This window comes from Strix aluco, chromosome 10 (genome assembly GCF_031877795.1).
Source record: "Strix aluco isolate bStrAlu1 chromosome 10, bStrAlu1.hap1, whole genome shotgun sequence".
In the NCBI taxonomy this organism is placed as follows: domain Eukaryota; kingdom Metazoa; phylum Chordata; class Aves; order Strigiformes; family Strigidae; genus Strix; species Strix aluco.
In genome coordinates, this window is record NC_133940.1 from 20,951,860 (window position 1) to 20,976,505 (window position 24,646).

Genomic DNA, 24,646 nt, shown 5'->3' on the forward strand with positions numbered 1-24,646 from the left:
TCACACAATGGGCTCAGAAACACAACAGGGTGAGCTGCTTGAATGGCTATATAACGCTACAAGGCAGCTAGCCAGGGGCATGCTTCACGTCACCACCACTCCACATCCGGTTAAAATCACATTGCAGAAAATGTTAAGGACACTCAACACAAAGCTCAATAAAGGCAAATGTCATCAGATGGATCGTCCCCTCCCTCTTCCTTTCTCAATATCGCAGCAGAAGATGTATCTGGGGGAAAATGTACTATGTGAAATCAGCCATCACTATGGTCAAAACCAGGGGACCATTCCCTGTGGCCATATAGTTTTTGTTGGTTTCCTCACAGTGACTGTGAGCATCCATTCCAGCACTGCCAGAAATGGCAGGATCAAAAGTAAATACATTGCCTGACCGAGGTCTCTAACAAAACGTTAATTCTGTGCTCAGACACTGGAACGACCTGGCAGCTCCCCAGGACAAAGGGGACCCACGCAGCCACCTTCTGGCTTCATCCTCTGGCGACATCCCCGCTCCTGCGCTGCTGGGGCTTGGGGGAGCAACAGAAAGGCACGATGTGCTGGGGAGGAGAGCAGCTCTCAATCAATTCAAGCAAAAGACTAGGCTTTACCCTTCTGGCCTCATTCATCCTTCCATTAGCCCTGCTGCTTAAAGGACACAAACAGTCCTTAATAAATAGCAGCAATTTCCCAGAGGCACAAGGATCTACATTGCATTATACCGCTGTCATTCAATCAGCCCTTGAAAGCAATTTGCTTACCAGTGGATTTGATTTCTCTGACGTAGTTGCTTGGGAACCAGCCTGTTTTTCCATTCAAGGTCCCTTCCCACCAGCCCCCTTCTTCAACCCGGGTGACATAAATAATGTCTCCTTTGTTAACGGAGAGTTCATCCTCATTGGTCTGCTTAAAATTGAACCTGGCCTTTACCACCAGCTGATGACTGCCATTCTCGGTCATCTCCTAAGGAAAGAAACATGGAAAAACATCAGAAAATAGTCCAAAAAAGCAGAAACCACTAGGACAAGCTATTGTTCTTCTTTGTTGTGACAGCTGTTTTTTCAGTAGTGCTCTTTATAACAGCAATAATGTCTTGCTTTTGTGTAAGCACTCCTGCCAGAGGACCAAAAGGTCCCTCCCAAGCATTAATTTATTTTCACAGTGCAATGGAAGGCAGATAAGAATCGCTCTTCTCATGTCACAGAGTGGAGCACTGCTGTTTGGAGAAGCTATGAGACTCTCTCCAGCCAGAGCAGCAAAGCTATGATGGAGACTGGGGGAGAATAAGCCCCTCTGGTGTGCTCAACCCAGAGGTACTGCTCATACCCCTCTAACCCCACAGCCATCAAACCCTTGATGAAATGTTAAATAACGGATACCACAGGCTTGGACTGCCTCCTTAAAACCCTCGTTGACTGTGAAGCTGTGTCGTTGGAGTCAGCGTGGGGACCTCCAGCCGCAGAGCTAAGAGACGATAGATGTGAACATGGCCCTTTTGACGGCTGATCTGGTGAGGCAAAAACAACACTTTTACCCAACTGTCCACCATCCCTCTGCATCACAGCAAAGCGAAGAGTAAAGCCCATAAAGAAAACAAGAACAGGGCACAACAGTTGAAGGAGCATCTATCAGAGCAGAATAGCAAGCACACTGCATCTCCCCCGAGGGTACTCCTAGTCGATGGTTTTGCTGGGCTGGGTTAACCCTTCCACGATGGAAGAAGTTGAATTGCATCCTGAGGCACTCCTAGGTTATGCCAGCTCTGCAGCCACACATCCAATCACAGCATGTTTTTGAAATCCCCCTTAAAACTGCAGAAAACCAGAATAACGCTCAGCCCAATGCTGCCCAACCAGGAACGTTTCTGGGATCCGAGTAAGCACTGTTGAAGGTGTTTCAAAATTTAGCTCGCAAGTGAGCGCTCTTAGGTCACCTCTGCAGCTGCAGCGTGGGCTTCCTCGCTGAGTGGGGAAAAATGCTGAACAGCTGGTCAACACAATCGCTTCTCTATTTAGATAAGTCCTTCTGGGTTCATTATACAGCTGAAAGAGGCTAGGCACAATTTTGATTACTGTTCATGGACCACTGCCATTACCATGTGAGAGACAGATTCAGACCAGACTGAGGAAGGGCAGGAGTGTCATCCCCAGGAGACTGGCAGCCCACAGAAAAGCTCAGACCGTCCCAGCAGCTCTTGGAGTTGCCTCCTTCACATGCTCGAAGCTCAACATTTTGCAAACTAGTCTCTGGGCTTGTTCCTGTCACACCCTGCCTGATGCTGGAAATAATGCTGGTGCTCTGACACATACTTATTTTTCACAGTTAGTGATTTTTTTCTATATTGATACCAAAAGCTTGCCAGAGGGTAAAAAGTTTCCTAGTCACAATTGCCCTGTGCTTGAGATTGAGTCAGTGGCCTCATCACCAAGAGCAGTCCCAGCTCCTGCAGAACCTGGCAGCGCTCAGCCCCAGAATCCTGCTTGGATGATGCAGAGCAGTAAAAACAAGGGATTCAAGTCGCCCAGTATTTCCCAGTACTTCTCTGCTACTGTACCTCATACCACACCGTGGGACAACACTCAGGTCACCTCCTTTCTACATGCCATGGTGCTCAAATGAAGCAACAGTAGATGTTATCACTTCAGTAAACTGTGAAGTGTTTTTGAGATTTGCCTTGTAGCTTCTTTTTAGATTTAAAAACATTTCTGTATCCCAGAGCTGTTGTTTTCCACCTGCAGTGTGGACCTAACATGCCCATGGACCTCAAAAGGGGGACAGAGAAGAGCAGTCTGCAGGCATCACTGCACAAGTCCCCTGGATAATGTTTGGAGTTCTTCTTTGAAAACGCTGCAAGAGGAGAGGGTGATCAAGCCACCAAGCACGTGCAGGAATCGGAAAACACAAACTTTAAGGCTGCTGTTCCCCCATTCTCCTTCAGTCTGAATGTCAACATGGAAAAATCATTCTGAAAGGGAAGTTTGGTGGGAGTACAGGAACTCAGCTGGGCCTTTATTTTCCCCAGAGGACTGTTGTTTCAACAGGAAAACACCTCATCCTTAGACTGGGCCTGGAGCAACACAACGGAGCTCTCGGAGAATGGACTTGCTTTGTCCTCCTCCAACGCCTTGCGCAATGGGGACCAGGTCTGTGACTACTACTTCCAGGTGCCGCTGCCTTACAAGCCCCCAACCAGACCATACCCACACACCAGTCCGCCCAGTCCATGCTCCAGCAATGGACAACATTCACATTAAATCTCGTATGCTGCCAGTGAGTCAGTTTTCTCTCTTGCCCTGCTCATTCATATACAGTTGTGTAACTGCGTGATGACCGCACTGTGAATTCCCAGCTCCCCGGGCTGCAGCAACAGCAAAACCCCTCCGTGTGGAAAACCCACTTTGCAAACACAGAGTGGTTTTCTTCTCTGAAGCATCCTGATATTTGAGCAGGAGCGGTTTTGGCTGCTCCCAGCGACTCACAGGCCAGGAGGGGTGGCCAACTGCCAGTGTGAGATGTTCTTCCCCTGATTCCTTCTAAAAAGGGAGGGCGTAAACCACGAGTCCAGACTTCTCCACTTATTCAAGCCATCAGCAACAGTCCCACGGAAATGACTTGGTTACTGTAAATTTTATGATTCTCCCTGCCCCTCCCAATCTTCCAAAGCTTTTATAAATATCTGCAGCAACCTAGAAACAAATGTAAAACTGACTTTGACAGTTTGGCAGGGAAGTGTATCATTTATATTGCATCATGACTGCGTCCTATTTTATGCCTGGTCCAGCATGGAACACTGCTGCCATATGTTGTTTAAACTATGGTTAAAATAGCTGGGTTTTCTGCTCACATTCCTACACTATTTTTGGCAGATGAGCCTCGCCTGATCCAGCACAGCTGGTTTTCCTCCCCTGCCCTCTCTTTCAGATAAAAGCATCAAGGTCTCTATTGCTGTTATTTGATGGACAGCTGCTGAACTTTGAGTTTATCCACTACAAACAATGCCTCTAGTTATTTGCATAACAAGATTCACGAACACACAAGGATTTGGACTTCAAATGGATGCTCAGAAACACCTTCTCACAGCGTTTCCTTAGCTGTCACCTACTTCCCTCTGCCTCCGACAAGGGTGTTGGGATGCGGCAGCTCTGCGGGTGTTGGGATGTGTAGGCATGCCGGAGCCCTGGCCACAGCAGGAGCTGCTGTAGCCGGTACCAGGCTTGTCCTGATGCTCCATTCAGCCCTTGGCCTCTGGTGAGACAGACAAACCGGACTGTCTGCAGTGGCTGTTTGTAAGACACAGGCTCCTGCTTCTCAGGAACTTGGCCAAGCCACCAAAAAGCAAACGTTTTAGACATGTATTTATTTTACCCTGTACTTTTCCCAAGGGTGCTCTCTGCCTGAGCAGCTAATTATATCGCAGGCATTGCGCTTTTTAACATTTAAACAGAGAAAGCATATGTTCAAACAGATGTTTGCCTTGAAACCAAGAGGATCCCAGCTTCCCTATAGCCCCGTCAGTAACGTGTGATAGAAACTATTCCCCAGCAAAGCCACATCCTGAGCCTCACTCAGTGACTGCACGGGTGAGCTGGGACATGGGTGGCTGCAAGAATAAGAGTTGGGGCTGTAAATAAGGAGACTGCTGTGATAACGACACCACGGCCTCGCTGCCCCACCGGCACACACCCCATCACACCCCTCCAGTCCAGGAACGGGCAAGCACAGAGGCAGGAAAGTTTCTCACTCTTTTTGCTTTCAGAATAACAAAGGTAATGTCAATCATAACGACAACATTTGCAAAGCTTGCTCCCAGTCTAGGTAACCTGTATTTTATATCCCCCTTCGTATTGAACCGCAGGAGCTTTCTACATGGGGTCACCGGGTGCTGTCATTTAATGGAGCAGTAAAAGGCTGCAAGGAGCTGTGCTGCGGTACCATTCCCTGGCTTCTAGGGAGCGAGCTGGCGGCAGAGCTGAGTGCTGGCTGCAGAAAGGCAGTCTATGAACCTGACTTTCTCCAGAGCAGCATATATGTGTGTGTATGTACATATATAAACTATTATTATTATACATTATATATATTTTATTATATATGTTGCTGTTTGTATAATATATACAAGATAATTTATACAAGTCCATATAATGTATAAATAGAGTATATATTTTTTATATATATTATTTTATAAAACCTTGCATCAGAACAGAAAAGAGGAAAAAAAGAGGAGAGGGTCCAGTCCCAGCAATGAGGTTGTTTCACTGAATACCTGAGCAGCTTCCGTACTAGCAGAAGAGAACCCGAAAGCAAAAACTCAGTTGAAAGAGAGGTGAAACAACCGAGAAAACCAACGCAAACCAGATCTAGGCAAAACACAGTAAGCCAACAGAAAAACCTTCCCATGAAAGGAAAATCGTGGGTTTGGGTTTTGAATTTTTCTCCTTTTAATTGCCTAAAACGTAATCTGCAACAGGGAAATTGAACTCTTCTCCTGGTGCTGGACTTCGGTGGGTATGAAGGACTCTCTGTGCAAATCCATTTGTATGACAGGGAGCCACAAACACTTTCTGCCCTGCAAACTCTTCCCAGCTCCATGCAGACCTGCTCCTCATCCCCTCAGAAAAGAGACCCTGGTCCTCTCACCCCTCCCCAGAGGACCATGCTGTCGTCACTCTCCCCATTGAACTTCTCCTTTCACAGCCTATGTGACTGAGTATCAGTTTAAAGCAGCCTGTGGGGAACAGCCACATATTTGGGATGGAAACAAGAGGAGCTGATTTGCTCTGCTTCAGCAGCCCACTCCTGCACCCAGGGAGGCAGGACAAGCCATCAGCTTGATTCCCAAATCCAAGAGCCTATTCCACAGACCCAGAGAGAGGAGAGAGAGAAACATCAATACAATTGACTGAGCATCTGGCAACAACATTTGTTTTGACATTCAGTAAAGATATTATGCAGATGGATCTGTTTTTCTCTTCGGCTTTAAAACACGCTATTTAAAATCTGATATTTGCATTGTGGGAGGTGCATGTTAATTTACATTGAGGCTCCTTTACGATGACCTAATTTGAGATCCCTTAATACTGTCAAAACTGAGCAGAGGTCCCTTAGTGTAAAGCAATAATCATCAAGCTCTGCAAAGTGCATACAGCAACTCTGGAATGCTACATCTAAACCCAGAGTTGGTAGAAGCATGAAATGTCGATCCCACTGTCCAGCATCAGGCATCACTGCTGGCAGCACAATTTGCCAAGCCTCCAGAAATCATCATAAACTAGGAATTACCAAAAAAACCCACCCGACCCCAGCATACATATGAGACAGAACTTGAAAAGACAGAAAAAAACCCTTTTTTCTTACCTTCGGTAGCTTTATTTACAGCTGTTAATGTACTCAGGACCTTGGAGAACTGTTCTCCGGTGTATAAATCATGTGGATCAAACACCTGCGAAAGAGGAACTTGGTGAGTTGAGCACGAAACATCTTACTCCAACCATCTGAGCAGCCCACGTAGAGGGTGACAGTGAGGATTAAGTAGCCCGTATGTCTCTGCAGGGGAAGGGTGTTTATTCAGGGCTGACAAGTCCCATTTCCTTTACAGCAACTGAATTCCTGGGGCGCCGGTGGCAGGTGGCATGGGAAGGGCAGGGGCACCTGGCAGCATTTGGAGCGTAACACTGGGGACAGGGAAGGAAGAAATTAGTGCTGTCTGCAGAGCAGGGACTCCTCTGAAACTCACGGAGAAGGTTATTGCTTGCCTTGAGGGAAGGAAAGATTTTGCTGCTATTTTTGTTATCAAAAGCTAAAGAGATTGAGGCTGTACATATATATGTATATATACACGCACACATATTCTCCACAGCAGAAGAAACAAACACACAGAATTTTCTGCTATTGCAATAGGACATATATAATACATCTACATTTTTTTACAGGAAGCCAAACCCAGTTATTTTACGTGCAAAAATTCCACTCTAAAGAATTTTGTGTTGCTAAGCCTCAATGGCAAAACAGATATACATAGTTAGCAAGGGCTTATTTTCTCTTACTGGTAACCTGGACCCTGTACACCCAGCCCTTCAGAAATCACCACGAGCATAATGAGGGGCAATTTGAGTTTTCAAAACACTGCCACCCCCTCTAACACCTGAGAAATGCCCTCAAGTTCATACAGACTGTACAAATCCTACCATTCATGAAGCGAAGATAAGCGATAGAAAAAGGACCCCGTTATTGGTACCACCAAGGCACCATCTGCTAATCCCCAAATACATGTTGTCTTGCAGATGGAGACCACAGATCCACAAATCCAATGAACAGGAAAGATGATTTTAAAGCTCTCCCAGCAGACACCATCTACTTTACAAACACCTCCAATGCACTAAAGAGTGTATCCTGCTAAGTAAGTACTCGAGCCTTAATTACCTTTAGGGTAGTACTGCCCTTTAAAATGGCCCTTCCTTGCTTTCCACATATAGCTCCTTGATTACGCTTGGCATATTTCAAATAGGAAGGAGACTGGCCTCTTCCGCAGCCCTGGATGCTTGCGGCATCTCTTCCTCTCAACACACACATCAGTGCAGCAACAAAGTCCAACACAGGCGGTACAAAGGCTGCTCTTTGTTGAGAGTATATTTAAAAATTGACTCAGCCACTCAATACTGGGAAAAAGGCTTTACCCTAAAGAAATTTAATCCACACTCAGAGGGGGTACAGACTGCTGTCATTACAAATATTAAAATCAGTAGCTCCACAGCTCTGATCGCATCTACCGCTCTGCACATTTCGGGGACATCCCCACCTACCTTGGGCTGTTTCCCAGCTGATCTACTGCCCACGCTCGCTTGGGTTTGCTCCTTTGGACCCCGCGGACCCAATCCCCTCTGCCAACTGGTGCGTGAACTAGTTTTCCTGCCTCGTAATTGCAGCTAGTGCTATCTGAGCATCGCCTCCAGCCCTCAGCAGCGACGTTCGCATCTCCGTGGAAAGGGAGACGGTAACAGAGAGCCCGGGTGCGCGCTGACCCTGTTGGCAGCCGCCGGAGGATGCAACGTTACAGCAACGCGCCTTCACCCTCCTGCCAAGCAGAAGGAAAGTAAACAGCGAGGCTGGGGTGCTTGCATGCATCTCTCCGGTGTGTCATTTTCTCAGTCATACCCTTTGTCTTCTACTTCAGTAAGTCCAGAAAAACAAGTCCTGCCTTGAATGAATGGCATCTTTTTTTTTTTTTAAAGGACCAAAGTAGTAAAATACATCTCTGATCCTTCAATAATAATGCTGTAAGCTCAGAGTCACTAGGCTGACAAAGTCCAGAGGAAAATGGTGGTGGGAAGGATATGCAAAAAATTGTAGCACAAAAGCAAGCAATAACTTTTAGGACTTTCCTCCCATCATGGAGAAATTGTCTGCAATAGCAACTGTGGAACAACAGTTACGTGGAAAACTCTTCTGGATCAGCTACTGTAATGTAAATACATTCTGCAGCTTGTTCCAGAATAAATTCATCATACAGAAAAGTTCTCATTTATGAGCTAAAAATTATTTTTTCCAGCACAACCCATCCATAATTCCACTCCTAACTAAAACAGAAGCTGCAAGGCTAAAAGAAAAATTAGAGGGGGGAAAGGCTTTTTTTGCTCTTAGCTCATGGAAGATCTGCTCGACGTACGTAAAACCCTGCTTAAATCCATGGTTGTTATCTGAGGATCTCCATTAAAACGCTTTTCCAACTTTCAGAGTCACAGACTGCAGCTCCCTTGGTGAAACACGCCGGCTGCTCCTCCAGGCATCCCACCGGGCGGGAGAAAACCTGCACTGCTGCTGCACTGTCCTCCGAAAGACTGACAGCGGGAAGGCGAGGAGGGGCTGGTGCTGGCAGGGCAGAGACCAGAGGAGCACCCGGCTTGTCGGGAAGGGTGAAAAACCCAGGTGCATCCAGCACCCCAAAATCCTAGTAGCGGGCTGGGAGGTGCAGAAAAGTTAGGGGAAGCCGGGTCGTGTTTCGAGTCCGAGCTGTTTTATCCGCACAAACTATTTCCACAATTAGACAAACCCCCAGCAAACCTCAAGCTGGGTGCAAAGCCCAGAGCTCGGCGCGCCCAAACCCGAGGGTGGGGGCTGGAGCCAGGCCGTCCCACGGCGCTCCCCCCGCTTCGGGCGCGTCCTGCTCCCCCGGACTCCGCCGGCCCCGCGGAACCGGCGAGACGGAGCCAGGCCGGCGGCCGGGGAGAGCCCCCCCGACGGCACAGCCCGCCCGCAGCCCCCCCGCTTCGGAAGCCCCTGGGAACCCCCGGCTTCGGTGCCGCGGAGCGTTCACACCCCCCGGCCAGCCCCCAAACCCGGTTTGCGGCAACGAGCCGCGCTCCAACCTCTGGCAACGCTCAGCGGGGACACCCGTGGGTGCTGCCTGGCGGGGGGGTGACACCCGTGGGTGCTGCCCCGTGGGGGGTGACACCCGTGGGAGCTGCCTGGCGACACCCCAGGGGACCGGCTGGGGACACGCGCGGGGACCACCCGGAGGACCACCGGCGAGGCCGGGCCAGGCGCAGCGGCGGGGACACGGCGGGGCCCGCCCGGTGCCGGTGCCCGCGGTGCGGTCGGTTACTCACGGCGGCGGACGGGCGGTCGCGCAGCCCCGGGACATGGCGGCGGCGGCGGGCGGTGCTGCGGACCGCGGGGCGGCCGCTGCGGCTCTGACCCGGAGCCGGATCGCGGGCGGGGAAGGGAAGGGAAGGGGAAGGGGAAGGGGAAGTGACAGGCGGCGCCGCCGCCCCGCTCCGCCCCGCCGCTCGCTGCGGGACGCGGTCGGGCCGTGCGGCCGCAGCTCCCTCCGCCGGCCGCGGGCGGGAGGAGAGGGGCGGCCCGCGGGGGAGAGGGGGGAGACGGACGGGAAAGGAGGAAGGGAGATGGGAATGGGAAGGAGAGAAGGGCTAGGGGAAGGGAGAGAGAAAGGGGAAAAGGAAATTAGGAAAGAAGGGTGAGAAGAAAGGGGGGAAGGAAAAAGGGGGGAAGGAAAAAGGGGGGGAAGGAAAAAGGGGGGAAGGAAAAAGGGGGGAAGGAAAAAGGGGGGAAGGAAAAAGGGGGGAAGGAAAAAGGGGGGAAGGAAAAAGGGGGGAAGGAAAAAGGGGGGAAGGAAAAAGGGGGGAAGGAAAAAGGGGGGAAGGAAAAAGGGGGGAAGGAAAGGAAAGGAAAGGAAAGGAAAGGAAAGGAAAGGAAAGGAAAGGAAAGGAAAGGAAAGGAAAGGAAAGGAAAGGAAAGGAAAGGAAAGGAAAGGAAAGGAAAGGATAAAAATGAGGGGGAAAGGAAAATCCAGACTATTTAAATTGTAATTACAGCAGTTTTGCACCACTGAAGCGAGAAATACTGCAGAAGGGCCTGTAGCTGAGGCACACTTCGGTGGAGGCAGTGCATTCTCGGAGACAGCACGTCCTGGCTATGGTGAGCACGGTGCCTCTGCTGCGTGTGCCCATCTGTTCGGGGAACACTGCTGCAGGGAGCACGACATCCCCCACACTTCAGCACAACAGCGGCTGCAGCGTGGAAAGGGAACCAAGCACTGTGCTGACATCCAGGGTGAAACCCGGGTGTAGGGCCCAACCCCATGCAGGGCCATGGGCGTGTCAGAGACACCCCCTCCCCACCTGCAAGATGGAGGTCTCTGGGACACTGGGTCACTCTGAATTCAGACATACCCATTCCCCAGGGCTTGTGCTGTCGGTGCTGGGCAGGAGCTCTCACTTTTGATGTCTCCCAGCTAGGAAAGGTAACGTCACTTTGGAGCGAAGCCAAAGCAGAGCAGGCTTTGGGAGCACAGGGATGGGAAACCAAGGGGGTGATGATTTTTCATCTGCTCTCCCACGCCCTCAGTCCAGGTACAAACAGTTTGGGGAAGATTGCAACCACCTCCAACTGCAGAAATAGCTTCAGTTCTGCCCACAATGGCAACGACACACTGCATGCCCTATAATCATTCTGGACAGTCAGGTTTAATCCAGCTATTGATTTATCTTGCTGATCTTAGTCCACAAAATTCAGCTCCTTGCCAGAATTTTTGTGGTTGTATTAGCAATAAAATGCTGCTGCTGAATGAAGATCTTGTGCTTGTTCAGCAGTAAATGATGCTTGAGCTACTGTGGTTATATGCACAATGGTGTCAAGAGCAAAAGCAAAGACTAACAGTTCCCATGTTAAAGCCAGGAGCTTTCTACCTGATTTTTCTTTCCTCATGATCTTTTCCCTGTATCTGCTACACTAGACTCCACCTGGCCATCAGGACAGAACCTCTTGCTTCCACCTTCCACCTCAATCCGCTTGCATCTAGCTGTCACTGCCTTAGCAGTACTCACTCACTGGACACAATCTTGGGTCATATACACAACTCAGAGGTTGAAGCCACAGTGTAAATGAAGCACAATCAGGTTATCTACACTGTTCCTCAGTCCAAACCACCACAGAATCTTCTCAGGACACTTAAGCTCCAAAGAGGTGCCCGTGTTCTCTGCCTAGTCCTCTCTCTCTCAGCAGAGCTGGGCTGACAGACGTTCTTATGACTTGGATCAAATTCTAGCACTGAAAAGCAACTGGAAAATTTTAGACATGGTCTCATTGTTTTACCTTATTACAGCACTTGTCTAATTAGAAGAAGGTGTTGATTCCCCTGCTTGCCTTCTTTTTTAGGACTAACACATTTGAAGCAGCAAATGTTTGCAGGCTTCAGTCCTGGGCTGAAGCTAAGGAAGAGTTGGTTATTTATACCCTGCAATGAGATGGACTCTTCCAGCTCACACCACCAGCCTGTAGAGCTGCTGCAACTTAACGGAGCCACCTCAAAGCAGGAAGGTCACAGAGTGTCCTTCTCCCTCCCTTACACTGTGTCCAAATGTTTCACTGTTCCTGTAAAACAGAAGAAGGTGTTGTTTGCCTCGCTGTGTCTTTCTTCCACTTCCTCAGATTGAGTTACCAGGACAACAAAGAAGGGTAGGAGGGAAGTGCATATGTGTAGCTCTGCAGGAGTAACCTCTTTGCATGCCCTCCCACTGGAAGAGATTGGCAAGCAGTATCTGTTCAGTGGAAGGTGGGACTTGGGTTTCAATCGAAAGCAGTTGGAAACCCCACCTTCCATACTGCTCACCTTCCCTGCGTGCTAGCAATGCCCAGTGAAGTGATGTATTCAGCTCCAAAGGGTAGCTGTATGAGAAAAACAAATTTAAGGTGTAGTGTGAAGGTAGGCACTGCTTTGGCAAAGTACAATGAAGCCATGGGATGCTAGGATGGGATGATAATGTCCTGTATGAAGTTCTTCATGCTTGAGATTCCCCAGGATGAGCCCCTTTTGCACAAGTCAGTATCCAGAGTAGAAGTTGTGAGCTCTGAATTTCCTCAGAACATCCTCTTTTGCTCACATCTGCAACAGGAACAGAATCTCTGACCTTAACACACACTTGTCAGTCTCAAAACAGGAGAAGTGGCTCAGATCCAGTTCCAGGCTACTTCTTCATATCTAAGGAACAACGAGTTCTCTGTGACATTTGGAGAAAGGCAGAATTTGACAGAACCATTAGGGTTTTATTGTCAAATTCAAGGTCTGGGTAAGCAGCAGGATGTCTGTCAGGGAATTCAAACCTATTAAGCCAAGAGCTTTCCTGATACTCTTTTCTCGGGCTAGGTTACTGGAGCAGAACAGATTTTCTATCCTATGCTCATCTTCTTTGGACATAATATCCAATCCTGCAACTTCAGTGCTGATGGATCTTGGAACTGGAAGGTTCCCTGCCTGTTCTGATGCTCCAAACATGCTTTCAGAGTAAGTGTGCTACAGAGAAACCCTCTCTGAAAGGCAGTGGCCCTTCCCAAGGCAAACCAAGCATCAGGCATGAGGGAGGACCACCTATAGGTATGCTGCTTAGAGCCTCTTTGCCAAGAGGGTCCAAACAGGGCAGCTTTTAGAAGGAGGACATGGCAGAGGGTTTTCATGTCTCCTCTGGCTTTGCCTTCAGAGCACTCAGAAAAGCTGGCAACACAGAAGAAGAGCCAGAGGAAAGCATAAGCACTCTGACTTGTGCCATGTCTTGCCCACCATCTCGGCTGTGCTACCTTGAGCGTTCCTCTGCCTGAGGGTACAGAGAAGAGGCAGGAAGAAGCAAAATTCCTGTCTTCACTTGGCATTCTAATATGACTTAATATTTTGGAAAAAAATAAGAAGAAATAATTTTCATGTAAAATTTAAACTCGAGCTTAAGAGATCTGGGCTTTTATCCAGCTTTTGAGGTCTCCTTTCATAGCAACCAAGACCGGGGCAACCACATGAGCACTAAGGAATTACTGAATGGTCAGAATATTTCAAAGATTGAGTTATAAATCAGAAGAAAAAAGAAGTCAGAAACCTTTTCTTAAATTAAAACCAAGGAAGAAAAGGCGCAGGGAGGATCAGAGCAACACCCAGAGCTGGACACACAATGTTGCTAGTTGACAGTATCTGAAAATTGTGGAGTGTGACTGCAATATTGCAGAACTGGCTTTCAAAACTGTGAGATGTTAAAGGGTAACAAAGTTGAGGACTGTTCTCTTGTCCTATCTTTCAGCTATTTAAGGCTCCTATTTTTTAACATTTTCCACCACAACCATTATAATTAGTTTTCAAATGAAAAATAAACTCTGAAAAACAGAGGAAATCACATGGTCAGTACCAGAAGACTGGCGACAACAGATTTCTGATGTGATAGGCCTTCAGTGATTCTATATATATCTGCTCTTAAAATTGGGCTGCTGCAGCAGGCTCTGAGAAATGCATTACTGGGAAACAACAGGCTAGTGAAACACTTCTGGAATGAGCAAATTTTCATGCTGGTTAGCTAAAAAACTCTGAAGAGAAGAAGAAAGGCTCTTTGCTTGTTTTGACCTTCAAAGGAAAAGTGCAGGAACAGAGCTACCGTGGGTTGGACTTCTCTCACTGTGGTACATGAATATTCTGTGTAATGCCCAAGGATGCTGTCCCTGCTTCTGGCAGAATTTGTGTTCCAAATATATTTTTTTCCACAATGTTGAGCATATTTCAAACAAAACAGTGATGGCCCTTAGTTACAGGTTTCTTTTTCACTGTAGGAATTTAAGTGTGATACAAAAGTCTTTACATTTTAAATCCATATGCACTTAGCAAAAAATGTGAGGGCAAAATTAGCTGAACTCTTAAGTGATTCATTTAGACTCTGATGTTGCAAATATGAGCTATGCTTAAGCATAAGAATCAGCATATAGATAGGATTGGGAATAGCCACTGAAAAGGTGTCTTCATTAGGATTATTATGTGCAAGGAACAATTTAATATTATGTGTTTGGCAGAATCTCATGCAACAGTTACAAGAGGATGAAAAATACTGCAGTATTAATAATATTTCACCTTCATATTAAAGCAAGGCTAAAACCTGCAATCCCTTCTCTCTAATAATGAAAACAGATGTAAACAGGTCCATGCTGCTCAACTCTGTTTAGACAGACCTCCTGTTATTGCTGCACATATTTTTACCTGACCATTTAGGTTTGTCTTAAAAGACGAGAAGGAATCTGTTAAGCTCACTGTCAATACACTCCGTTTCCAAATTCTCCAGACAGAATATTAAATTACCCGTGCTCTACTTTATGTTATTAATGCAAAAGATAAGGAATGACTACCAATTTCATCCCTCTGGTATCTGGCTTCCTTTCAGAAGGCTGATTAAACAAGCATTTATGATAATAAAAGGAAGGATCCAAGTTGACTTACCTCCACTTTAAGGAGTGCACAGCCTTTCAAGAACTCTTGAATATTACTGATGCAATCGGCTTCATTTTTAGGCTCCAGGCAATACTAAAGAAAGAAAATCCACTGAGATCATTGCATTACCTTCCGTATAGCCTCTATTCAGGAGGCCTGCATGAATATTGACATGTGCGTTTTATACTGAATTAGGGAAGCTTCTTAAGGGGGCGGATGGGGGTGGCAGGCAAGCTGTCGAAGCAGGAAGAAAGAGCCACTGGAGGAAGTGATGCATACATCGAAATGGTCGGCATCTTGTTTTGAATGTCAACATATGACAGTGCCCTAAGTGACAGTGGGAAATTGATGACCTTTGAGAACACACTGCCCCCAACCTTCACATATAAGCAAAAGATAAGGAGCTAGCAAACCTGATTTTTGCATAATAAAGGCTCCTGTTTCACAGGGTGGAGAACCTGTTTTAGTTTTTTTATTTAAACAGCTTCTCTTCTGTGTTGCCTTTTCCTCTCATTGGACTCGTTCCCTTTTTTCCTCCTGCAGTTACTTACCACACTTTTGGACTGTCTGAATATATGCCTCGTAAAACTGTAATAGGAGGCACTCACATGGCTTAAACAGCTTCGGTACCAATGAATTTGCTGGCCTTGGGACAGTTCAAAGTGGCATGGGTGCAAGGTTTGTCATTTATTCCTAACCTAATCTGCTTCTCTAGTGTATTTCCTGACTAACAAAGTGTTTTACAGTAAGAGTTCTGAAAGAGTGAATGTATTTACAGTTGTAATTAATGATATTTACGTAAATACAGACAAACTGCATATCCTTCTATTCAAAACCAAGATATTTTGATCTCTGGTAGGCCCAGTATTTCCTGCCACTGAATGAACATGCGTAATTCAGCCAACTGCAACCTTTCGTTTTTTTTTCTGGATGTAGATACAAAATCAAAGAACTAAAGATACGATCATACTTTGCCCTCAGTCAGATACAACTAGTAACTGAAATGTAAAACATTTCTCTCTCTGATGCTCCTTGCTCATCCTACCTACCAAAGAAAAGCGTACCTCAGACTGACCAGGGCAGTATTATACTGAGCAGTGCTGCTTCAGGCTAGCAAAGTACATCTTAAAGAGTTACCTTTTCTGCAGATCCCGGAAGAAGTCGATTAATGAGTTTACAAAGCACAGTTCCATCTTTCAGAGAAGTTTTCAGGAACTCTTCCGGATCATCTACTATTTTCTTAGGGGAATTTAAAACTCCTAATGAAATAAGCCACGTTACAATTTGTTCTTCTGGATTCATCGCGGAGCGCTCTGCCGCCAGCGCAGTTCTCCTGTGCAGCAGCCTGCTGGAACCCACATCCGTGATTACATCTTCCTGCCTCTGCTGCTGCTTGCAGAGCTCAAGTGTGAAACTACTTTTTTTTCGCTCAGCACAGAAACTCACCAGATCTTAAGAACCAGAAGGACTGTTACTCTAAGGTAAGCAACTTTTTTTTAGTAATATTGTTTCTAGCACTCTTTTACTTTACAGAGACACAGTGAAAGCAGATCTTTAATTTTCAACATTATTGAAAATAGAAGTTATTTTATGTGGATACATTTTCCACCAAAACGATCTTACCTAGAGACTTTCTCCTTGTGGCAGCTGGCATCCTATCATCTGGCACACTTGGTCTTAACTTGTGGCAATTGCCCAAAGAAGTAAATGTAAATTTGCAATGAGAACATTGCACAGCATAGTGCTAGAGATGTACTCCCCCCACCTGGAGTGTACTGCCTTATCTCTGGGGCCCCCCACATCAGAAGGACATTGACCTGCTCAAGCGGGTCTGGAGGAAGCCATGATGAGGGGGCTGGAGCACCTCCCGTATGAGGACAGGCTGAGTGAGTTGGGGTTGTTCAGCCCGGAGAAGGCTCCAGGGAGATCTTAGAGCAGCCTGCCAGTACTTAAAGGGGCTACAGGAAAGCTGGGGAGGGACTCTTTATCAGGGAGTGTAGGGATAGGACGAGGGGTAATGGTTTTAAACTGACAGAGGGCAGATTTAGATTAGATATAAGGGGGAAATTCTTCCCTGTGAGGGTGGTGAGACCCTGGACCAGGTTGCCCAGAGAAGCTGTGGCTGCCCCCTCCCTGCTGGAAGGGTTCAAGGCCAGGTTGGACGGGGCTTTGAGCAACCTGGTCTGGTGGAAGGTGTCCCTGCAGGGCAGGGAGGTTGGAACTAGGTGATCTTTAAGGTCGTTTCTAACCCAAACCATCCTGCGATTTGCAGCATTAAAATTGAACTTCATCCTAAAGATTGGGGGAAACATCACGCTATATAAACATTTTTTAACTTTACATGGTCAACCTAGTTATTAAAATTGCCTATATGGTAGTTTCCTATTTTCAAGATCTGATTTTTGAAAATAAATTCTGATCATGCACTTTATACAGAAAAAAATTTTTTTTTCAACTATTTTATACAAGGAGTGCACATATAATCCAAAATAACTTTTGGAAGCTCATAGTCTCTCAAAGCAAACATTTGGATAACTTCAAAAAGTTCATAAATTTAAGTCTTCCAAAGCTGAGAAAGAAATTTCCCAACTATTTTACTTGTCCTATTAAAATGTTCTTTTCCACCAGCTCTTCAGGATCCATTGTATGGAGAAGTACCAGTTTGTCACCCTGTTCTGGGACAGTATTAACCATCACTACTGATCGCATTGACTTAGCTAAGTCCAGTCATCTTGCCATTTTCTTCTCCTTTTTAACTGTCCTTTCACCAGAACAGATGGAAAATGAAGCAATTCTGTTTATAATGCCACAGAAGTTGGAACACCGTGGACTGAAGCAACAAGAACAAATTATCCTGGAGACCAGAATTTCTTGGTGACAATATTCTGAGCCAATTCCTAACACTGTTCCTTGAAGCAACTGTTTTCAAGACATCAGTGCTCCCAAACTGCTTAGGCTGGTAATTTAAAGGTAGGGAGAAACAGAGCAGCAAAAGGATAAATTATATACAATACGCATGGGTTTGTGTCTACTTTCCAGGCCTTATGACTGGTACTGGGACCTACATAAGGATCATTTTTAACAGCCAGCAGTACGAAGTTAGAATTACCTTTTTAGGGTTACAGACTTGACCTTTACAAGGACATGGGGATGAGTTCTCGTTCTCTGCTGTGTGGAAATACTAGTAACACATAGCTGCAGCCAGTGGGAACGATAAAGCTGGCTGAAGCTAAATCACAAAACTCATTGCCATCTGGTGAAGTACATCTACAACTATCCATATGCGTGCAAAACACTTCAGATTTATGACTAATTAAAAGAACTTCAGGGTTTTTCTTTTTTCCAGCTCTCATGAGCAGTACTATTTTGTAAAGCGAGTACTTGCAGTCTCCACTTTCATAGCTTGCTTTTTCCAAATCTGTAGTAGGCAAGACAACTGCTAATGCTCATTAGATGGGGACAATCATTTGTATATGGAAGACATCCACTCCAGTCACCTCATCAGAACATACCAGTTTCTGATGTAAAAAGAGAAATATTTCCACACAGGTAAAGTTACAAACCCACTTCATCAAACTTAGCGTTACAAACCTGAGCATAGAATTCTGAGCACTTCACCCACTCCCTCCTCTAAAGCAAACCTGGTTTTGTGTAGATAGGCAGGTTTAGTTTCATGACTATTTCACATGAAGCTGTTGCAGCCAAGCAGATGTTAATGGATCTAACTACAATTAAATGAAAATAATTCCCACATCTTCAACACTTACCAGCTCCTTGGAAGACCCAGAGACATATGCGTACTCAAAAAGCCCAAAAATTTAAGGCATTCCTGATTAGCCACCTGAAGGCCAACCTTTCAGAAAAGACCCATCTAAAAACGTTCCAGCTTGTTCACCTGCCCCTGCACTAAAAATTTTAATTCTGTGGCAAAGCCAGGGTATGAAGGTAGAGCCACCAAGCAAGGAACAGTTTTTGGTCTGGTCTTTGGAAAAGGGACATATCAAATTAATTGCCAATCATCTCTTGCAGAGTAAACCTCCACCCCCAACTTACAAATACACTTTTATTTGTAGCCTAATTTACACCAGTGATGGCTATATAGCACAGTATTATTTAAAAAACAAAGGGAGGTGGGGGGTGGTCTATGCCCAATTATCAAAGGAGTCTGATACATCAGTAACAGCATGGTAACAGGAGCAAGTTAGGAATAGCATTCAGATGTTCAGAAAACATTCTAGAGTGCTTCTCAAAGTTACTTTTAAGTAACTTGCTTTTTTTCAGCAGAGCGAGAAAACACCCAGTACAAAGAACAATGCTGGAGTATTTTTCAGCTGCAGAATCTACTGATGCCTGACATTGAACTAGTTACTTCCAGCGATGAAGTCTGAGTCAGCACGTGAGCTAATTTACACTGGTAGTAGATTCTCATTATTTAGCATTTTAGGCAGGTATCAATCTTTTTTTGTATGATAGCTCATATGCTGGCATTACGTTTTAGTTAGGACAATCTCATTCAGCCTGAACAGCAATGCCCAGACTATAAGCTACTGCTGAAAACGGAGTCTCTTAATATTACAGAATATTATTCTGTCTTGCAGAAGATACACTCTCCGAGATCACTTTGTAACAATAAACCTCCACAGGTTGTAACACTAGTAATCTTTTCCATCATGCAAGTATCACTGAGTAACACGTATTTTAATTAAAAAAAAACAAACCCAAACCCATAATGCTTTTGTTTAACAGTAAATTTATTAGACCTGGGAAATACTGCAATTCTACCCATCTGCTACACAAAGGCAAACTTATTCCTACAACCTGCACTTTGTAACTGAAGTTTAAAGTGATATTCTTACCCCAAAACTCAAAGGAAGTTTTAAGTTCCTAGACAAGGTATGCATGCTTCTTCTTCTTTAGCTACTTGTTATAAACTGAGTGCTAATTGTTTAAATGAGATCAGTTTATGTCTACCAGAGAAGTCAGTGTGAACTTTATTAGCCATATTAGCCATGACTGTTTAAATACTTCAGCCAATCTGAGGTTAGTTTTCTACATGGAATACTGGTGCCTGAGGATTCCTGGCACATACACTGGCACATCAACATACATGTAAGAAAAAAATGCATCAAAACCAAGGTAAAGTTTTGAAAGAAGCATCTTGTTGCAAGAGATGCATTGTTGTCTGGAATTTTGCAGAAAGATAGTACATACAAGAACACTAATTATTCTGGGGATTTATCACCAATATCATCTCAGTACATCAACACTTTCTTCCGCTTATCCAGAAGGCCTGGACAATTACAAAACCGTTAATGTAAGAATGTACTAAAACTTTTAATGGTTTCTCAGTGAAGAAGAATTTGTAACAATTTCATCCTCTCTATTTTAGAGGACCAAACCTCAATTCTACATAATGTGTTCTTTTTCTCAGCACAGAGAGCACCCTATGTAAAGGGCAACCCCCGAGTATTTTTCTGTTGCACAATCTACTGATGCAAGTATACTGACTGAAAAAGGGCTCGCTCTTGACTCTTGGAAGATGCTAGCTACGGCAATTGACTATCAACAGATTAGTAGTGCTACTTTCAAAGGCAACTCCTGAATAACACAACCCTCTTAAACAAAGTGGGTAACCCCACACTCAAAAGCCAAGCTTTTTCAGTTGCATTTTGTTATCCTTCGATTTTCCAATGCATATCCACTGCTGCACTGCCTTCTTCTAGTCACCATAACTGAAAAAAGGAAATGCAAGTTAGTACAGTCTCAGAAAACAAGAGACAAAAAAGCTAAATCACCTTTGAGTTGGCCATGTTTACATGCACAATGCATACATTTGGATTGTATTCGATTTGTCCCAACAGTATGAAAATACATCAATAGCTAACCACAATAATCAAAACGATCCAAGGACTACCTGGATTAATGCACACTTCTTGTACAACACTGTCTTTGGAGCAAGTACTAAGTAAAGCCTCTGTAATTCCTGTGCATATCCCCCTCCAAACTTTGCCTACCCCAAAATCCCACTAGCTCTTGACCATCCCAAGCATGATACTCAGGAGTCCTGTAAGAAACTGGTACACACAGTAGTATTAATCTTTAAATAATCATATGCTATAAATTATACAAAACTTGGGAGGTGAACAGCTTGCTTAATTAGAATTACATCTGTACTTTTTACAGAGTTAGTATTACCTTTCCTGCCATGAGTTAAGTTCCATTTACTGCTCCCTAAACTAACACTGGCACCATGCCTGTTAAGAATTTGGAAATGTTTATAAGCTGCAGAGTAGGCTGAGAAAGTGTGCTTTTAGCTTTAGTAGCTTTATTAATTACAACACGGCCCACTACCACCAGGAAGTGACAAAACAGATCCAGTAAACTGAGAAAAAAGCATTTAATTTTTCCAAAAGAGAGAAGTTTTTTCGCTTGCCAGAAGTAATTAGCCTTCAGCTTCCTAACTAATACAGTGACTTGAAGCACACACATATAAAAAATTTGAAAACATTCTGACACAACCTATACAATGATTTGGCAAAACCTTTTAATGTTGCCTAGGATGCTGCATATTAAAGACTGTATCCCACCTCTAATATTAGAGGATTCATGATCTGGACAGCATCAAACTATAAATGTAAGAATTGACTCCTAATTTTTTGCAGGTTGGTGTGGCGCGAGGGAGAAGAACTTACTTTTAGACATATTTCCCTAATCCACTTTGGTGCCATACTACTGACATCAGTGATTTTTGAAAGAAAAAAGGTTTTTTAATCTTTAAAGAGATACCTATAGTTCAAACAGTGTCCTTTCCAGCAGGATTTATGATTTCAGTATTTCAACAGTCATGCTTAAGAGGAACACAAAAGTAAGGAAAAGAACACTTCCTGTTGGTTGAAATTTTATCATGTGACAGAAAAGTAAGAAGTTGGTCAGGTAGCAGCTTTCTTTAACTATATGCTTCCTTTTACTCAGAACAGAAAATACTCATGATGCTTCTGCGTTTGATCTGAAATACAATCCAGTACCCTGAAATAAAAGCGTATTTTTTCTTCTTTATCAAGGTAACAGCAGCAATTTATCAGAGGTATTTACAAAGCATTACTGGCATATTCTGGCAAAGGCACTGCACAGCTATTTAGCTGCTGTTGCTGAGACTCTAAGAAGAGTAAATTGTGATCCAACCGAGACTACAAACATCACGCAGTATACAACAGAACTACACTTCACGCAAGATGGAAACTCCCTGAAATCAGTGACCGTGTGTCAGATGAACAACACTGCACCAACTACAGCTTTTTCTTTTCACCATTTCAAAGCTAGTTCTCAAAAGCAGCATTTTAAACTAACAGCAAAATATGTTCTTACGTTTACAGAGTACTTTGAAAACTATTTTTAAAATTACGTTAAAAGTACACATGCTTCTTACATAATTACTTCCCCTGGAAAAGGGATGTCCTTACCCTTCACTCTATACCAGATTTTAACACATTTTGCACACATTAAAAGTTATTTTCCTTTTTTAACAAAAATAATAATTATTTAGTAGAAAAGTTTTCTGAAGAGCTGTATTAGCATGACAGCCACTACCATTTTCTTTTTTTTCCTGGTGAATTATCAGAGAAACAGAAGACACAGTCACTCTTCCACGTAAAGTCTGAAGACAGTTACTTCTACATCTACTTGAAAAATAATTTTAATAGGATAGGCTTCAAAGTCATGAAACACAGCTGACCTATAAAGTTTTAAACAATTCTGAAGATGCCTGGAAGTGTACAATTTAATTCAAAGACCTCTGCAGAGATTAATTCCTAATTAAAGATTATACTCAGTATAATCATTAAATTGCACGTTCCACACATTTAACAAGACTGATTAAATGTCTGTACTGACATTTATTATTCCAATTCAGATTTTTACGGTCCGGTCTTATAAAGATTCTTAGACCAAGTACTCTCTGCAGCAGAATTTAAAGTGCATTTGTAATCATATTTTATGTGCAGCCATACCCAAACTGGACCAATTTCTGCAGATGAGAAGTCTCTCACTGTCATTCCTAACTTGGTAGGCTTAAAAAGTCTATTTAAACCCCCTCCTTCAAAATTCAGGCAGGAAGCTGAAAATATCATTTAGCCGTAAAGAATGTCCCTCCAAATCTATAAACACAAAACCACCAGAATCTTCCTTAGAGCTATTATACTAACATAGTATTTACCTTATGTATTGGTGCAGGCACCACTCATCTCTGCCATCAACACAGATGAACCAACCAGCATTACTTCAATGGTTATCTTCTAGAAGCGATCATCCTGCAATCAAGAGAAGATACAACAAATTGAGAAAAGTACATTTTACAGCATGAGTCAACCTACAGTGCTTCCCCCCATTTCAAAAAAGTCGCAAGCTTGGGTTTGCAGATTATTCTGTTGCAAGTTTTACTACTTCTTTTTTTAAGTGGTGGAGGATTCACTGGCTTGGAATGGACTGGAATGGCTTAGTGATAGGTTGCATGGCTTATGGATTCTCATTCCTTTTCAATGGTGCACTGCCATGTTAAATCCATAAGTTGGACGACAAAATTTACTGAGGACTAAACAGTAGCACAAAACTTTTGGGTTTGTGGTTTGGTTTTTTTTTTTAGTTGGAGGTCTTCATGTCTACTATATTCAAGAGCATCTTTTGAACTTCATGGCTTTACCTGAGTCATAGCAACTTGCCACAGGTTCTGCCACATGTACTAGATATCCCTGTAACGCAGTGTCAAACTAAACAGAGTCAGGCATCCAACTAAACGTCAAGTTTGCAATGGCTTGCTTCAAACTCTCAATAGCCGAGCTGATATTTGTCAATCTAAACCAATTCCTGATTTCACAAGGCTTTAATTTTGTTAAAATATTATATATGCAGCCTCTTTAAACATCTTCACTGAGATACTGGGCACAAAACACCCCCTCCCAACCCTACTTGGCAATAATCTGTCTACAGTGAGCTGCATTATGTCTTTAGTTTCAAAATTGGTGCCATAAATGCTTTTATCCAAGAAGAAATGTTGAATTTGGAGAACTTCTAATGTATTGCAGTATTTCTTTTCCTTTTTTTTTAAATATCTAGACAGCACTTCCATTGCCATGACGTGCAGCTTGTCTTACTGTACTAGAGGAAGATAACTTGGTTCAATTTTGACTTAGACTGAAAAACTAGTTTGCTTTGCTTACCATCTTTGCTGTTTCACAGGCATTTGATGCTTTAAATCAGCTGTGGAATGCTGAAAGATTCACTTGTTTTTATGAAGCCATAAGCCTTTGAGAAGTTGGAGAGAAAGACTTCTTTGCTTATCTTATTTTCTCCTTTGGAATCAAAGATGTTCCTTTAAAAGTGAAACACTACAGAGTTGCAAAAATTTGAAACAGTATGAGTAAGCATCGTTTTGCAGCTTCTTTGATGGAATTGGTCAATTTTTTTTATTTTTTTTTTTTTTTTTTTTACAGTATTCTGTAGCTGACTTACATGTACATGATTTATTTGGAGGGGAGATCTTTTCAAACTCCCCATGAAACAGTAGGAAGGCAGAAAATAGTATTATCCACTTGCTTTTTCGGGTTAAGTGAATGATATCCTGTATTTTTCTTTACACAAGGATCGGATGGCATTTTGTACTGGAAACAGTGACTTCAAATTTTAGGCACAACTGAAACTTTGTGTGGAATATCCCCACCACCCTCCAAATCACAAGCAATACTTTGTTTAAGAATGAGATGCTCAACATGTAGAACAATCCATCTCCATGTTAGATGGTTGGATGTTGTGTGGAAGATCTTAAGAACTGCTTGTTCCATTCATGAGGAAAATCAGATGGGAAGTGTGGCATTTCAGGGAAACTTTACTTTGAAAATTACAACACTAGTACACAGC

General features: G+C 44.1%; 1 protein-coding gene across 3 annotated transcripts in view; it reads right to left on the reverse strand.

Annotated features, from left to right (window-relative positions):
• ARHGEF6 (Rac/Cdc42 guanine nucleotide exchange factor 6) overlaps positions 1-16,188 on the reverse strand; it is a 41,369-nt gene extending 25,181 nt beyond the window's left edge. For 2 of the 3 annotated variants that reach the window (XM_074834735.1, XM_074834734.1), the window contains exons 1-5: positions 15,875-16,188; positions 14,747-14,830; positions 6,349-6,433; positions 1,377-1,504; positions 759-960 (exon numbers count right to left, since the gene is read on the reverse strand). In XM_074834735.1, the coding sequence (XP_074690836.1) occupies positions 759-960; positions 1,377-1,504; positions 6,349-6,433; positions 14,747-14,830; positions 15,875-16,039 (664 nt within the window). In that variant the 5' untranslated portion in view covers positions 16,040-16,188. Of the gene's footprint in view, positions 1-758; positions 961-1,376; positions 1,505-6,348; positions 6,434-9,596; positions 9,678-14,746; positions 14,831-15,874 lie in introns of those variants that run through there. The other variant, XM_074834736.1, reaches the window with a different exon arrangement.
• Positions 16,189-24,646: the final 8,458 nt, after the last annotated feature.